This window comes from Phalangium opilio, unplaced genomic scaffold (genome assembly GCF_054372755.1).
Source record: "Phalangium opilio isolate 3A_F unplaced genomic scaffold, DU_Popi_V2 ptg000031l_1, whole genome shotgun sequence".
NCBI classification, from domain to species: domain Eukaryota; kingdom Metazoa; phylum Arthropoda; class Arachnida; order Opiliones; family Phalangiidae; genus Phalangium; species Phalangium opilio.
The window spans coordinates 5,537,911-5,555,380 of record NW_028324158.1 but is presented as its reverse complement, the minus strand read 5'-3'; the positions used below and the strand labels follow the sequence as shown (position 1 = coordinate 5,555,380).

The window sequence follows — 17,470 nt, the reverse complement described above, 5'->3', positions numbered from 1 at the left end:
ATGCGCCTTCGATCCAAACTTGAATAGAAGCCCGTCCATGCATAACAGATTACACGGCGCAAGCTATGAAATAAGCCTTCAAATTCAATTCAACACCCCCATTATTTTTCAAAGGGGAATAAACAATATTGAGGGCTTATTATGTCATCTAAAAATGTCGGTCTTTTTATACTTTATAATTATTTGGCAACTTAAATCAATATAGAATTTAATTGCGACTATATATGGTATTAATAGTTTTATATAATTGAAACTGGTATCTCTTTAAAGGTCTACAATTTTTTTTATATTTTTATTCAAAAGAGCGTATAAAATAATGAGTATATAAATTGGAACCATGTTTCTATCTACAATATTAAAGAAGATACAAGCAATTAAGATTTGTTAATTGAAACCACTGCAAGGGATTGGGGACTACCTCTATTGGATGAATCCGTCGTCCAATAAGGGTACTCCCCAGATGGTGCTTCGCGGAAAGCCAAACGCGTAGAGTCCATTAACAAAACTTAATTGCTTGTATCTTCATTAATATTGTAGATAGAAACATGGTTCCAATTGATATACTCATTACTTTATAAGCTCTTTCAATTAAAAAGGGAATAATTATAGTCTGAAGTATCCCTTTAAAGAATAATGAAGGGTTATCATGGATAAAAGCGGGTAAATAACATTTCAACCAACAGAAATATACTCATTTCAATACTTCACACCGGTACTTGCTGTTTCGTCAAAAATTGGTAGTTTTATATAACCGATTTTATCCCCCCAAAAACTTATTTCTTTAGCATTTCTAAAATTCACTTAAAATCGTAATTATAAGGAACGAGCGAGATATCTTATTTCCCCGCTTATAAAAAATTATAGGAATCAAAATAAAAATTGCCCAGTCTGTAATTCTATTTCATAATTTTCGAAAGGAATATAAAAAATTATCGTATAAGAAGAATGAAAATATTTTATAAGTTTTTCCAATTGCCTTTTTTTTAACTTAATATTTTTTATTTATATTTCATAAACTGGTAATTTATGGTATTCTGTGAAGTTTTGCGATTGTATAGTTATGAAATATAAAAATTTGTCGGCGGAGTTTCCGTGGGAATTAAAATATGCCAACCAACATAGAGGTAGGCTAGATGATGCGGTTATAGTTACGAGGTTTTCAGTATGTATTGCAAACGTAGTATAGAGCTTTTCGGCGTAAAAAGGGGGTAGGCAAGCTTCAGTATCGGGGAATGCAAGGGAGTTGATAGTTTGCCGTCTTCGCAATCTCATGATACAACATGACTACAGCGCAGGTGCCAAAAAGCAAGATGGAAGGAGGAGTTTTACCCCCGTGTTTTTCCCTCTTAGTTACATCCTTTTTGGCGCCAGTTCAGTTCAGTTTCATTCACGTTTAGGTCACGATGTTAAAATATCAGACGTAGAGATGGGAAATTAACATAAATTCTAAAACATTACATTGCCAATTCGAATTTTTTTTAACCCTTTATAAGTAATATACAGTCAAGTTTAAAAAGAAACAGAACTTTGTACTCCCTAATGTTCTGAGCTTCTCAAAAATGCCAGAATTCACTGGTAAAAATGGTTGGTAATTACCATGGTAAAATAGGTAATTTGCAGCGGTATTTGGAAAATTTACTATTTACTGATTCGCTTCTCCAACCACTTAAAAGAATTAAAGTTAAAAAAATTAAATACAATTTACTTGGGAAAATGTCTAAAAAAACCTCGTTAGCTTGTGAAACATGATTAGTAAAATAAGAAATATTTTTTATATTACTTCTGCAGGTAAAATTAGAAACATAAATTATTGAGAAATTTACCATACGACGCGGGCCAAACTTATTGAAAAATGTTTCAGATGTATAACTATAACTTTAGACTGAATTTAAATTTTGTTCAATTAATACAATTTATTATTAATTAATAATAAACCTCAGCATGATGTACGCATGCGCAAAAGTGTGGAAATGCTTGAACAGTCATTTAAATGCCTAAAGTAAAGTTCGCATGTCCTGAGCCAGAAATGTGCGGAATTCCACGAAACTTATTTCGAGTCTCACGTAAGTCTATACGGGAATAATAATTGAATATAACTTATTTAAGGAATTTAAGCATAACTGACATAATAATAACGATAAGAATGACAAATGTAGTTTTGTTTCAATTATGGAGGACACGAAAATTGGTGAAGCGTTCTCTTGGAACTAAACATAACGAACGAAGTATGAACTAAAACACGTACTAAAAGCTAAATCGTCGTTTTTCCCATAATGCGTCTAGTTTAATCTCGTTTATTATGTTAAATTCTGGCTGGCGTGTTTAATTCACCATCCAGTTCAACGAGGACTTATCTTTGATGAGCAAATGAAGGTAAATAGGGTCGCAATAAAAGCGCATATTATGATGTGTGCTGGATTCAAGAACGATGGTATAATTTTAGCTTCAAGTTATATCTCGATTATTTAGTTGCTAATTAATAATGAGTCTCATTGTGTTATTTTGTTTATTTAAAAATATGTTTCGATGAATTCCAAAATTATAATATTAGTGATTCTGCTAGAGTTTAAATTGAATCTTAACGTGGAATTTTCCCCTTCCGTTTCGAATAATTATTAACAGAGGGGGATAATAGAGGGAGGATGACATTCTGTATCCTTTTAATACTTAAGTTATGTAACATGATTCTTCCCAGGTTCACTCCTTTATGTTTCCTCTCCTGCTCATCAAACTTCAGATGGGCATCGCACCGTGAATTCTATAACTGTTTGGTACTAAATCCTCAGCAATTAACCCACAAACCTTGATTGTCTTGACATGGGACAAAAATCCACAAGCACATGCGCCTTGGCAAATGGCTAATAGAGTAATGATAAGGGAACTATTTATCGCGTATGTGATTCGGTTTAGTAGCTTAGCTTCAAAGGATCTGATGTTGGGACGAATCATGTTACAATTACCCCGCTTTGTTTTACACATCCCTCGAATAGAAGTAAGATATACTTCTGATATCAATAAGTGTGACGATTATAACCACATAAATTCAAAAACTTTCTAACAACTTTTAAAAATTATTTAACATGCATGCTCTCAACAAATTGGTGACTTTTACTATCAGAATTCCCAAAACTTTTCTGACGAATTGTAAAAAATTTGACCCTTGACCTTGACCCTAAATAATCTTAACCTTTCGAAGCAATTGTAAGGCTTCTTCAAACCAGAATCTACAGTAATCGCGTTTGCAAATGAAACAACACAATTCCTTGAGAATTTTCGATTGACCGGTCACTCAGCGTATTCAGTGTACACGCTGTACTTCAGACGGTACTAAAAGGATTACGCTGATCTTTAAAAAAACCCTATCATTTTAAAAGCGCTAAAAACAATTACGAATAACCCGTAATTGTGGTACAGGGTAATTAGCTACTCGGCTTTTATCTCGGTCAAATTTCTAGGGCGATATTTGTGTAAATTTCAAATCCCTGACTTTATCCACATAGCTCTGTTCTGAAAACAGAGAAGTTGCCTTAAACCCATGCATTTCCAACGTTAAAACAATCAATATTTATTCTTCTCGAAACCCTCACTACCTATAGATGGCAGTAGCTATCGATACCCTTCGAAAACAAAGTAACAATCCCCAGGTAAAAAAAAGGCGGGTAAGGTATAGAGAGAGGATAGTACTTGAAAAACTTTCCGGGGCGTTGAAGATAGATAACTCAAGATACAGATTGGAGAATGAAAGAAGTCTTGAATATCGAGGGGGGTGGGGTAAAAATGAATAGGGAGGATAAAAATTAGTTAATAATACGCGCGTACAAGACAACCAAGGGGGGATACGCTACCGTTAAAAATATAGTATATGAACGAATTATGATTTTGAAAACCCAAAAACACATCATAAAGAGGGGGGAAGGCATAACTGAAACACGAAATGGGGAGTGTAATTCGAAATGAAATTCGCAGAAACTTGTATCTTGGCTTTGATTTTACGGGTTTCATACTCGAGCTTGTAAGTTAAAACAACATCTATGAGCGTTAGGGTAGAGTTAATCTAATTTAAAAGAAAAAACCTGATTTAAGCTAAAATTATGGAAAATTAAGCCTAGCGTATAATGTAAAGCTATTCCTTCCGTAACTTCAGTAACTCGTGTCGTGTTTTAACGTTAAAAAAGTTCACCACAAATCCGCCCCCTGGTGTGACGGAAACCCGTGATATTCGCAATAATTTAATAATATTTTTTTTTACCCCAAAAAATATTTTCTTTAAACTTAAAGAATATGATACAGTCGAGTTAGTCAACCCTTTATAAAATTTACGACCGTATGTTATTCGGGCGCGTGTCTAACACGGTACGGACCGTCCAAAAATTTTACCAAATTTAAAATTTAAAATAATTTTAACTTTAAAAAATACGAGTTTTACATTAAAAATTTGATGTGATTTACAGCGATTTTTATTTCGTGAAAAAAAATTTGAAATGACTGTGTGGTATTACTTATCAACTTCGGATATTTTAAAATTTTAAATCAATTACAAGAAATTATAAACAGGATATGGCTGTCACGATGCGCGACAAAATTTTAAACCCCGATTCCACCGAATCCCTCGATTTGAGATTGACCAAGAGCCGAAACTCGGAGAGTCCGGTCATAATGGACAACGAAAACTCTACGACAAATTCGAGTAGTTACGTAAGTGTTAAATCGGAAACTCATCATTCGGACATATCGGACACTGAAGCGGACATCGCGAAAGAAGTTAACGCGATAAGCTCTCCGGACATAAACTCTGACGCGTCGCCGTCATGTAGTAGGACATCGTCACCTCCCATAATTAAAACTCCAGAAACGTTACCGTTATTACCCGAAAAACAGTTACCAACCTTTGACCCCAGACTTTTACCGTTTAGTTTGTACGGTTTCCCAGGGTTAAATCTTAACCCTCATCATCTGTTAAGTTTAGCAGCGTCTCAAAGTGGTAACAGAAGTGCCTTTCCGTTTAACAATAGCTTTCTACAAACAACTAGTCTCGCGAATTCGGTAATTGCGTCATCACCACAGCATCGAGGTGTCGGTCTAACTAACGGTAACGGTGCAAGTGCAATTACTCAACAATCAGCGTTTTTCATACGGAATCTCATAGAGCAAGATCGGAATGCGTCCAGAGAGAAGGGGCTTGCATCACCACCGAGGGATAAAGATGAGCGGGAGCATTTGAATAAACATCAAAGTGATGAAGAAGATGAAAATGAAGATTTCGAGAAAAGGAATGATTTAGGAAAGAATTCGAGGAGCAAAGGTTACCCGTCGGATGACAGGAGTCAGCAATCAAAGGATGAGGATGATGGAGGTAAGACGCTTTGATATCTTTCTGTTTTAGCGAAATAAGAGGCTGATATTATTTATTCATTTACTCATAATCTAATGTGCGGGTAATTGCATAATTAATTATTCACTAAGTTTTTGAATAAGATTTAATTTTGCCGAAGGGGTTAGTAAGGTATCCTGTAGCTCACTGATACTATAGGATGAGAGATATTCATTTCGGAAATACGGTATTTGTATTGAAGGTGGTTCGTTAATGATATCGCACTTAAACCCCAAAAATAGGGTGTAATTTTTATGTGGTCTATAGATAGGGTATTACAATCCAGAGTGTATTGCACATGCATTATTAGTTTATATGTAAAACAAAACAGTTTATCTTCAGAGCTACAAAAAGGTATCATATGCTTAGTAATGTATCCAAAAAATACTCAAATTATAGAATATTATCAGTATAAATTATTGAATATTTCAAATTGTCCATCAATTAAATTAAAGAATATAGTTCAACAAACGAATCCTGGTCCTAATTTGAACTGCTCATTATTTTACTAACTCTTTCAAAGTAAAAATAGATAATTGTAATCCGGAGCTTTCCAGCCTAAGAATAACAAATAAGAATTTCTAATAGTAAATATACATTTATTTTAAAATATTATCAAATCTCATAAACTATCAAAACAACTAAAAACCACAGAAAAAATTAATACCTCTCCTATATAGTTTGTCAAAATCAATAGACTAACATTTCCCTATGGATCTTTTTTTCAAAAACCATTTAACAGAGCAACGATGTATAAATACGCCCATCCAATAAAAGTCAAACTAACAGCTGCTGTCTTCAAAAAATAAACGCGTATGCATGGGGTGAAATGTAAAAACATAGGTGCGTGTTTCCCATTTTATAGCCAAATAGGCCCGAGTATCATAATAACTCCAAACACCGTCAGACAATGAGAACCCTTGTTTCGTTTACACAAAGGTTACGGCCGGGAGAGGAGAACCCCTCCAGACCCGGTCGTTCAGTGTTCACCTACACCCCGCACGACGGAAGCAAAAGTTAACCAAACTTCGCGGTAACTCCAGTCTCTCCCAGACCGGAAACCGAATCAAGCGGTTGCTACTTCAGAGCTAATACTTTGTATCTAAATTTTAATACTTTTCTGGACTTTCGGAGATTGTTAAAGAAAAGGATAAATTGAAAGAGGCACATAACATGTATCGAATACGAGCAATCAGGTTGTATTACAGAACTTTATGCATTAGGTCGTTCTGTCTATCAGAAATTAAGGGGGATGTTCTTTTGGGTGATTTCGAGTCGAAAATGTAATTTCTACGAGATTTTGTCGTCCAGGCCACTGTTTAAAATCATAACTTGAAAATGGTGGCCCGGACGTCAAAATGTCATGGAAGTTGCATTTTCGACTCGAAATCACCCCAAGAACAACCCATATTTTCTGAGTGACCATTCATAAACACCCTGTATTTATTTGAGAATGTGGTTTGATTGATTGTGCACAGTCAGTCAGAATTATACTTACAGAATCTGACTAAATTGCGTGGATGAAATAAATAACACCTAGGGGAATGGTTTGGTGGTTCACTTTCTCAATGTTGGGTCTGAGAACTCCTTGCTATTAAACGTGTAAACAACGTCAATTAACCTTTTAGCTTTATTATTAACCCCAAATTTGCATTACTTTATTGCATTTGTGCGTTTAGTGTCTACATAGACAGGAAACTCTTACCGGTTTCCGGGCCATCAAAACGCCCGGGAAATGCTGGGTAGCTTAGCTAGGGAGGTAAAAAAGGGTTCTGTAAATGACTACCCAAGAACTAACTTGTTTAACCCTGAAGAAGTTCTACAATGGAAAATTTGAAACAATGGTATTCAGGGCCGTAGAGAAAGGGGTAAAATTGATCAGTTTCCCGGAATCTGTACCTTCTAGGGGTCCCGGGAAATCTGTAGGTTTGTCTTGATGGGGCCCCGCGATTTTGCCATTTTTCCCAGGACCCCCAAAGTCTCTAGACGGTTCTGAAGGTACCTTCTGGTGTTCAATTTACAATTTCTCCAGTCTATCAAAACGCACAGAAAATGCTTAACTATAATGGGTTAAAAAGGGTTCTGTAAATGACTACCCAAGAACTAACTTGGTTGACCTTGTAGAAGTTAACCATTGGGACATTTTAAACCAAGGTGCCTTCTGGTATGATATTCAAAAGCGTTATATGTCTTAAACAAACCGCGAATGTGTCAACAAAAATCTTTACAATTTACATTTGTCCATTTTTAAAAGTTACAACAGTTTTGCTGCAAGATACATTTAACAATGTCCGCTCTGAACCTACCAACCTACCACCCCACGGGCACCTTTAGCTTAAGTACATCAGTCTGTGGGAGCACCTCGAAACTAGATTTCTATTGTTGTGTGGTAGTAGGACTATAGCCCGGGGGTTTTGGTGCAGAGCCACGGTTTGAAGGCAGTCAATTTTATAGCCGACACGTGCATGCACGAGGTATAATATTTGATTTGGCAAACTCACGAATTTCGTGTTAGGGTAAAGAGGTGAAGCCTTACGCGCGGGAGGATGAAAACCGTTAGAAATCCATCCCATGATCTGAACGGAGCCACGTGCCACGAATTTGTGTATGTTCGTGACCAGACCAAAATGTTTGCGATCGTGTCATTTCGCACCTATGTAGTTTTCAATTGCTGCGGGGGTATTTTCCATTCCTGGATAATAGCCACCACCTAGTGAGTGTCTTGTGAATGTAATTTAAATTTAGATGTGTGTCGAGTACATTGAAATGTTTTTATTGAACATCTTGTCAAGTTTAATTTAAACTGTTTTTCAGCATGCATGTTTCTTAACAAAATTGTTTAAGAGTGTCCAAAACCTTTTAGTGATTTAGACGTAAGATCCGAGGGGCTAATCACTTTTTGATTCTCTGCACATAAAAGAGTACAGGGCTCTTTTAACGGCACATAGATTCCCCTGATGGTAGGTAAAATCTCCAAACTTTATGGCAGTGAAATCAGACGTGTTTTAAAAACTAAGAAATTATACTTGAAATCGTGGTGAAATTTTAACTTAATGAAATGAAAATGCACAGCGCTTTGAGTGTAAACGTTTTACGTTTGCAGGGAGCTAAGCCGAAAATTTAAATTCCTTATAGGAAAAATTTGACCTGTTTTTCCGGAAGTGTAGGATTTTATAGGAGAAAAATTGTGTTTTTATATGAAAATATAAAACTAAAAATGCTCATATGTAAACTATTTTGGCTTAATCTGTGTAGAAAAATTTCAAAAAATAACTTTGAAAATGGGAACATAATTAAAATATAATATATAAAAAATCTGAGCTCCGCAATTTTGGTGTTCAGTTCGATAAAAGAGCTAAATTTCGATAAATTTGATGCCGAACTATACGAAAACTTCGACTAAGTCAAAATATAGAATATTATAGGACCTTTCATGAAATTATAGGATAATATAGGATTTTATAGTGAGAATTATAGGACAGCTTGACTCCCTGCCCGGGTTGGTTTCATAAACTATCTACAATAAAAAATCCAATATTGATCGTCATAGTTAACTTTTGGTTTTCTTTATCTAAAAACACGCAAGATTCAAGAAAAAAATGGAAAATGGGAATAATATAACTGGCTCCTTAGCTCTATGTTTCAATATTTTACTATATAATTAAAACCAGTCGCATAACCGCAATTATAGCCTGGGATATAACTACTCGGAAAACCTTCTGGCGTTCCCAAAAATAACTATTGAAACAATTAAAACTTAGAAAACAAGTCCACAAACGACCCAAAGTATAACAATTAACGCCGTGTTATGGAAAACAAACGATATTGCGTGAGTTTATAGAAGAAAATACGAACTAATATTCCATAATCGTGTATGTATATTGTGCAGTAACATGGGCATAATTATGGGCTATAATTTGAGATAACTGGCCCAATTCCAAACATACATGTTAAATATCGTTGTGTTTATACTGTAAGTGTGTGTGTTTGTTCTCATGTGTCGATAAATTTGGCTTAAGTTTATTCAGTTGAAATGCATTTATTATTTCCCAATATTGGTCTCGCAACCGAGAGTGAAAAGCAAAAACGGAAAAATTAAGTTTGGTTTTTCCCCCCAATATGATGTATATTATTATGTTTTTGTTGAACTTAAACTATACTCGCAATGCATAGTTTTCTAGACAAAAATTGACAGCATGGGTACATTTTCCTTTTTACAATTGAAATATTTTCATTGGAAAAACAATAAGAATAAGCATAAACTTTCAAAATTGTAAATCTATGTATCCGTATAAGCAGAAGCGTATACTACTTCTCTTCGAGAGAAGTGCACCACAAACAGGGTAATTGTAACATGATTCTTCCTTACATTAGAACATTTGGTTACTAAACTGGATCACATACGGGATAAATAGTTACTAAATATTAGCGCTTAACTATCTGCCAAAGCGTATGTGCTTGTGGATTTTTGTCCCACGTCAAGACAATCAAGGTTTGTGTATTGATTGCTGGGGATTTAGTACCAAACAGTTATAGAATTCACCCCATGGTGCGATGCCCATCTGAAGTTCGATGAGCAGGAGAGCAAACAGAAAGGGGGAGCCTGGGAAGAATCATGTTACATAACTAAAGTATTAAGAGGATACAGAGTGTCATACTTCTTCCATTATCCCCTTCTGGTATAAGTCAAGTCCTGACTGACTGACTGATAATCAACGCTCAGCCCACATCACTTTACCTAGAGGGCTGACGTTGTGCACGCACTAAGAATGATTTTCCAATCCGCCGCCATCTTGAAAAATGGCCTCCAGAAATGTAAAGAAAGCCGGAATGAAGCGTTTCAAAGGATTTCAGTAATATTTAGTACACGGGTTCCCTACATCCTATAGATGGCCTTATGGATTTTGGGCTTCGATTTTTCAAAATAGCGGTCCGAAAAGAGATAAAAATGTCCTGCAGGGTAACGCCGGCTGCCTTTGCTACTAGTTCATGCAAATAATTAACAATTATAAGCAAAAACAAAGCGATTATGTTTCCTCACTTGGCAACTACACTAATCGCTGCACCGCACAAACGTAAAGGCGTAATTTGAAATCATATCTAAATAAGCCATCCATTACCTTACCACCGAAGCAAAATTATAGTTTTCAAAACTGAATCCTTCCGTACTTTATAAAAAATAATAGTAATAACCCGGCACGTGTAATATTTCTTTCATTCCAATTTTCATGAATAATTAACGACATAGAAGTTACGGTTAAAAAACAAGTAGGGAAATTACAAATACTACCTCTCCTACTCGAGAGGACTATCAACCTGAATATGCAGCTATTACTCTCTATTGATTAGTAATTGCGGGCTTTAAAATTCAAATAATTAGTTATTCAAGCTTTAGAGAAAATTCTATTTACAACTTGGTTAGCGTTTACTGCGATTTCTAAACTGCAAATGCAGTCTTCTGGGTGTAACTACAGACACACAAACATTTCCATGACAGAACTTCTCCGGAGAGGTAAAAACCATGAAATAAACCGTTACAAGCTGAATGTTCTACAAGTTTTTAGCACCTTAAAGGGAGCGTGAAGTGTTCAGTCAAGAATATTTTAATAAAGTTCTATTGGGTCTGAGTGAAATGTTATCAGTGCATTTGGAAAGGGCATGGACATTTTCTTTGAATGCGTCGATTCAGTCCAAGCTATGCAGTCACGTGACTTCTTGACACATAACGCATTGCTCATCCCTTTAAAGCGAAGTAAAATCAATCGTTTTGAACACTTCACGCTCCCTTTAAGACCATAATTCAATGACATTTGCTTTCCTTTAACATTATCGCATTTTAGACTTGCCTGTAGAGTACAACATTCGAAATTGAGTCCACAAAATGTAATTATATTTCACCGATATAAGTATACGTAAAGTTTGTTATTATCTCTAAAACTGTCAAGTTTATATCAAAAAGGCGTGATTGTCACATATCGCGGTTCTATTTGAACTTAATGTGTCATTCGAAACCCACCAACAATGATCTGATTCAAAACAAAGGACTCTATTAAAAATTATATTTCGAAATAAGTATATACATTATATAAAGCAAAAACGTGATAATGATCATTGCTTTTGATTGAGGGTTTATATTGAGCTCGTGAATTATGTAAACTAGTTTTGTTTATGCAAAAAGTTTTCGGATTACAGAGCGTGTGAAAACTTTATGAATTTGTAACCAGTGACCAACAGGTGTTTATTATTATATTCGTTGCTTTTGTTTGGTGTTTAGACCTATTCCAATGAATGTTGTTGTCAAGCTTGATTTTTTGGGTGTTTGAAATATATAATTTATTTTCGAAACTAAACTTAATAATTTTGCTAATCGTAAAAGTATTATAATGATTATATAATATTAGGAATACATAAAGTTAATTGGAATTATTTCGCCCACATATCTCCCATGTTAATTTCTATGCGGGTTTTGTGGGCCGGGCTTAATTGTGATACCATTGGATTTTAGTAACGCGAGGTCAAGGTTCAACGTGCAGCGAGATAGATTATTTGCCATGTAAAATTCTTCATACAGAATGCTTAGTCTATAGCTTTTCTCACAAAATCTGCCTAGATACGTTACGAGACAGTTGCTACATAACTATTCCAATTGGCTGTATGTTTCCTGATAACACCTAATAAGTCAAACTTTTACGTACTGGACCTTTGAGTATACTGATGAGCGATATCATTAAAGCCGCGTTTACAAGAGACACTTTTCAACCGTTTTGCTGAGCTCGAACAGGAATGCTGTTAAAAGCAGAGATCTTTCACGAGAAAATGCAAATATTATTTTTCAAAATGGATTAGGTAAGCCTTATCAAAACGGCTGAAAGTGTCTCATGTAAACGTGGCTTATACGTACAGTACATTTGAGAAAATGGTTTGTTTATTTGTATGTTTCTTTCTTATGCACAGACCAAAATTTTCCAAACTGAATGGTTGATATTAGAAACACTAGAAGTAATTTGGTTGAGGTCCTTAAGGTTGGGTCCACGAACCCTCTAGCCATTAAGCCTGTTCAGAACGTCTTATTCTAGACACGTAACATCTTGATACATAATAAGTCTTTTTAATATAGATTAATATCGCTCAAATATAACCAATTTGTTCAAATATTTAATGCCAATTAATTAAATAGAAAATAATTTCGAATTAGTTTGCAAGAAGTCAGTTCTAAAGAGAGGCCAGTCAACGAACTCATTCTAAACAATAAACATCCACGTGAAACAACTTTAAACACGCATTTAACAAGAGCTTGTCAAACAAAAAACCACACAACCACAAAATGAAGCGATTATGAGTCCAAAAACGATTCCTAAATTTCTGATTATGTCCCCAATTTGAATAAATTATTTAAGGTAGAGTAAATACGTTATTAGCGGGCATTATTTTATCTTTCTACTCTAGTAAATCAAGGTTTGAGTTGCTCGTTAAGTTGACAAATATCAAGTCAAGCGGAATGTACGATTTTTACCCACGTCTCCCAAATTTTTAGATATTTATGTTTAAAGGTTAGGCGAAAATGTTTATCGATGTATGGGAAATCTGAGAGTGATTATCCCCTCGGAATTTCGGATGGTGCTAAAGTTTGAAGGTACATTAAGCTACGCGGCGTTTCCAATGTATTTCCCAAAGGACTGGAAACAGGAAAGAGTGTCCCGACTATATTCTTTGGAACATAGAAACGATGAAACTTCGATATGACGTTGTTTCTTTCAGAAAGTAATTCTTCACTTTTGCATTTTCAAATACAGTAAAACCAGGGAGAAACGACGTAAGATGGAGCGGTAATGAAAGTCTCATGTGTACCTTGCGCACGCCCCTACCCTTCGGTAGGCGATTGTTAAGTGCTGCCGCGTAGCGCCATTGTACATGTATGTATGAGAACTATAGCTTCGTTTTTTAAGACACATGGGACATCCTTGACGTTTCAGTACGGTACAACCCTACCGAAACGCTGAGCATGCTGGGAGGACTTCGATAACGTTCCGTTGATGGAGGGGTAAAATTATAGGCATGGAGGTTTCTGCTCCATCCCTCTCTCCTTCAAGATAAAACAACGCTTAACTATGGAGTCGCAACCTTGTGCAACTCAACCATACCACTTATAATGAACCTTCTCCAATTGTTACCGTTATCAACCACTGAATTTGGTCAAATTCAACAAGTAACAAATTAAAACTGCGCGTAAAGAACAAGCATACATACAAACGAACCCCTTTCAAAAATATACATAGTGTTTCTGAAAGGTTTGTCAGAAATTAAGTGGGATATTCTTCATGCGATTTTGAGTCGAAAATGTGCTATGACATTTTGCCTTCCGGGTCACTGTTTTCGAGGTATGATTAGGGATGACACCATAATTAGATTACCATTTTCTTTCAGTTTCTTAATTAAATTTTGGGGTCATACGTAAAATACTGAAATTACAACTCGAAAACGGTGATTCAGACGGAAAAAAATGTCAGAGAAGTCACATTTTCGACTCGAAATCTCCCAAAGAACATTCCCTTAATTTCTGCCAAACCTTCCAGAAACACACTGTAAGATATTTCACCATCCCTTCAACAAGCCGTTTTGCGTTACAATAATATTGGATTCCTTAATCACTGTCCAATCTTGGCAAAAGACTATATTTGAATACTAAAGCAGCAGATGTCTACCGGTCGGCCTGTCTTAAATCCGTGGCTCTGATATATACACATGTGTTTAATTGGCCGTATCGACAAAAGATGAGCTTGCTTAAGCGGAATATGATGAGGTGAATATGGGTGCCTTTAACATTATTCCATCACAAAGTTCCTGGTACTATTAAGTCTCATTATACCATCTCGATTATATTTAAAATAAAAAAATCCAAGAATCCATGCCTATTTTGTTAAATATTAAATTCACAAAAAAAGAAAAGAAATTATAATATACTTGTCGACAAAAAAAATGGCATTTATGGACGTTTTATTACCTATTTTCGATATTCCTAAAATAATTACTCGGCTATTGGTCAAGAAGAATTTTACAATTTTTCCTGGTGACTTTTAGTCTTTTAGAGAGAAATTGAACTATTATACTGATGGACACACGTATAAGATTGGATTATAATGGCTTGGAAACAATATTTTGGGGAAGAAATATATATTTTTTTTTTTGATAGATAAGGCTAAATTTTAAATATAATACATTAGGTCAATGAAGTGAGTTTCGCAACTTTAAAATAAATTGTTAAGAAACTACGGGCAGTGATGGGCACTATCATATCTTTTTTGAATCTGATACTTTATTTGATAGTTGGAAAAAAATCTAGCTATCATTTGACCGATTTTGATAGTGATAGATCAACCTAAATGATATAGGCATGAAAAATTGAGTTTGAAAGTTCCGATTCCTAAGGAATTTTTTTGATACTTTTCCTGATTCATTAGTTTTTAAGAATATTTAATTTGATTTAAATTTGATAGCTATCGCTACCTATTAAAAATATTTGAAAGCAAAAATGATATTTCTAATATATTTAATAAAATTTTAGTGAATTCTTTCCTTCCCTCTTCCCGGTATACAGCAGCGGTAGGTCATAAGATGGTCTACGAACCAGGGAGGAGGAATGTAGAGGAGTGGCCAAAGGTATTACGGAGAGACCTCCATTTAGCGGTCTGGAGAGAGAGGTCTACCCGAGGCCGACTAGTAGCTACTACGCATCAGCGGTGCGCAAGTACGGCATCACTGACGTTAGAGAGAGAAAAAACCAAGTTTCAAATTTCTAAGCCTAACGACTCGCGCCGTCGCGACTCACGCGAGAGTAAATTTTAGTAGAGATGGGCCGATACAAGTTTAAACCGATACCGATATGATCCGATACTTCGGAAACCTCGGTAAGGTCTCAGAGCTCTAACCCGGAATCTGCGAGAATTCTCTTTTTACAACGTGCGTAGACCACTCCTTTACAAATATATATATATTTATATATATAAATATATATAAATATAAATATAAATATATATAAATATAAATATAAATATATATAAATATTTTGATAGGTAAAAAATTGATAGGTGCGAAATCCAAAATATTTTGAAAGGTAAAAAATTGATAGGTGCGAAATCCAAAATATTTTGAAAGGTAAAAAATTGATAGGTGCGAAATCCAAAATATTTTGAAAGGTAAAAAATTGATAGGTGCGAAATCCAAAATATTTTGAAAGGTAAAAAATTGATAGGTGCGAAATCCAAAATATTTTGATAGGTAAAAAATTGATAGGTGCGAAATCCAAAATATTTTGATAGGTAAAATATTGATAGGGGCGAAAATAAAAATATTTTGATAGGTAAAAAATTGATAGGGGCGAAAACAAAAATATTTTGATAGGTAAAAAGATATATCGAAATAAATGTGCCCAACACTGACTACGGGTAAGTTAGAATAGGCTACTAAATATGACTATTTTGGAATTTGAGCTTTCTTAACTATAGCGAGTATCTCTTTAAAGGGCAAGTCTAAATTAAAATGCGTGTCGCTTTTCCCATATATGGAGTAATAAAAAAGGGAGTGGTTTTCAGAGCAAAGTTACCCAAACCTGACAAATTTCCCTCATTCCCCTGAATAGGCTGGGTTCCAATAACAAATTTGAAATAATTTAAATTAACGAGGGAGCTACCTAAGTTTGTTTTAAATTTTACTTCTATTTTGTATAATGGTTGTGATTGTAGCTAGGATGTAAAGCGCTGTAATGATAGCTTACTTAAGGTTTAAATTAGGAAGTATCATAAAATTATTTAATTGAAAGTCCCTGTAAATATTTCCCCAATATCCCTAGCAATGTTTAGATGCTAAGCAGAGTCCACTTGATGACCTTCGACCTATACTTTGAATTGGTGGACGCGTGGTTTGGTCAGGGAGGAGAGACGTTCCTTACTCCCTGGTTTGGTGAAATCCCTAAAATATCACTGACCTATCATCCATTTTACAAGTTCCAGACTTATGCACGCTTTACAATCTATACTACATTTACAATAGGCGGGGCTTCGATGTCTGACGTCATAATTAACCAAATGACACAAAAACACAGGGACGTAATAAAGCAAGCGACAAAAACACATTATAATAAAATGGGTACTTACATTTTAACGACGATCGAATCCAAAGATGGTGAAAAATGTCACACACACAAAAACGCGCAGAAACACGATGCTAACCTATCACGCGAAAAGTTCACAAAGCTAAACTTGCTTTTCAAAACTAACCCGCGACGCGACTTAAAGTGTCTATTTTTTAACAGTTTGGAAAACCGATTAAACCATTTTGAAGTTCAATGTAGGATCGTAATAAACTTGATCGGCCTCTATTTACATTAAAATGATTTAAGCTGACATGATCACGTGAGTTCCAGATGTGTGCGTTATAGGGAAAGGGACTATAAGACGCCGCACTTTGACCTGAAATTTTGTTAATACGCGCGCAACATTTTGGTACTGCTCGCTAGTTACAATTGGACTTGCGGATTAGGGTCAGGATCTATGGGACGCAGCGCTCTGACCTGACAACTGGGAAAGGGACTATGGGACGCGGCGCTCTGACCTTAAAGTTTGCTTATTCGCGCTCCAACTTATGTACTCACCCAAAATTTTCGGAATCCCGATGAACTCGTACATAACCGTACTTCGCGCACCACGAAAGTCAAAGTTCACTCAAAGTTTAAGCAACCTGATATAAAACTACCGCAAAAAACACACGCGTTCGGGAACCATAGCTACGTCATTTTAGACGTTTAGAATAGTTTTGTTTAGCTCCCGCGTACCTCAGTGCATCTCGGTCGTGCACTAGACCGCACAAATCTTGATCCCTCGCTGATGGCCAAACGTGATCCTTCCAAGAAATGTCCATCGTGACGTCATTTAGTAAGAAAAGACCTGAAATTAAAAAGATTCCTTAATTATAGCTAAACATCAGAATAATAATTACATTAAACTAAAAGTAAACACGCTAGTAGCGAATACATATTCAGGGTTCATACAACTTTTGGAAAACCGATTTCCCTGAGTTTTCCTGGTTTTTCCCATAAATGGAGTA

The 17,470-nt window shown here is 35.4% G+C and overlaps 1 protein-coding gene and 1 long non-coding RNA gene across 2 annotated transcripts in view; one reads left to right on the top strand and one right to left on the bottom strand.

The window, feature by feature from the left end:
* Positions 1-4,011: 4,011 nt before the first annotated feature.
* The window catches only part of LOC149690183 (uncharacterized), a 36,670-nt gene continuing 23,211 nt past the window's right edge, over positions 4,012-17,470 (top strand). The window contains exon 1 of the mRNA XM_089869700.1: positions 4,012-5,353. Within this exon, the coding sequence (XP_089725826.1) occupies positions 4,558-5,353 (796 nt within the window). The 5' untranslated portion in view covers positions 4,012-4,557. The remainder of the gene's footprint in view (positions 5,354-17,470) is intronic.
* The window catches only part of LOC149690182 (uncharacterized), a 29,989-nt gene continuing 29,045 nt past the window's right edge, over positions 16,527-17,470 (bottom strand). Inside the window, exon 3 of the long non-coding RNA XR_016383644.1 lies at positions 16,527-17,310. This is a non-coding gene — a long non-coding RNA (uncharacterized LOC149690182). The remainder of the gene's footprint in view (positions 17,311-17,470) is intronic.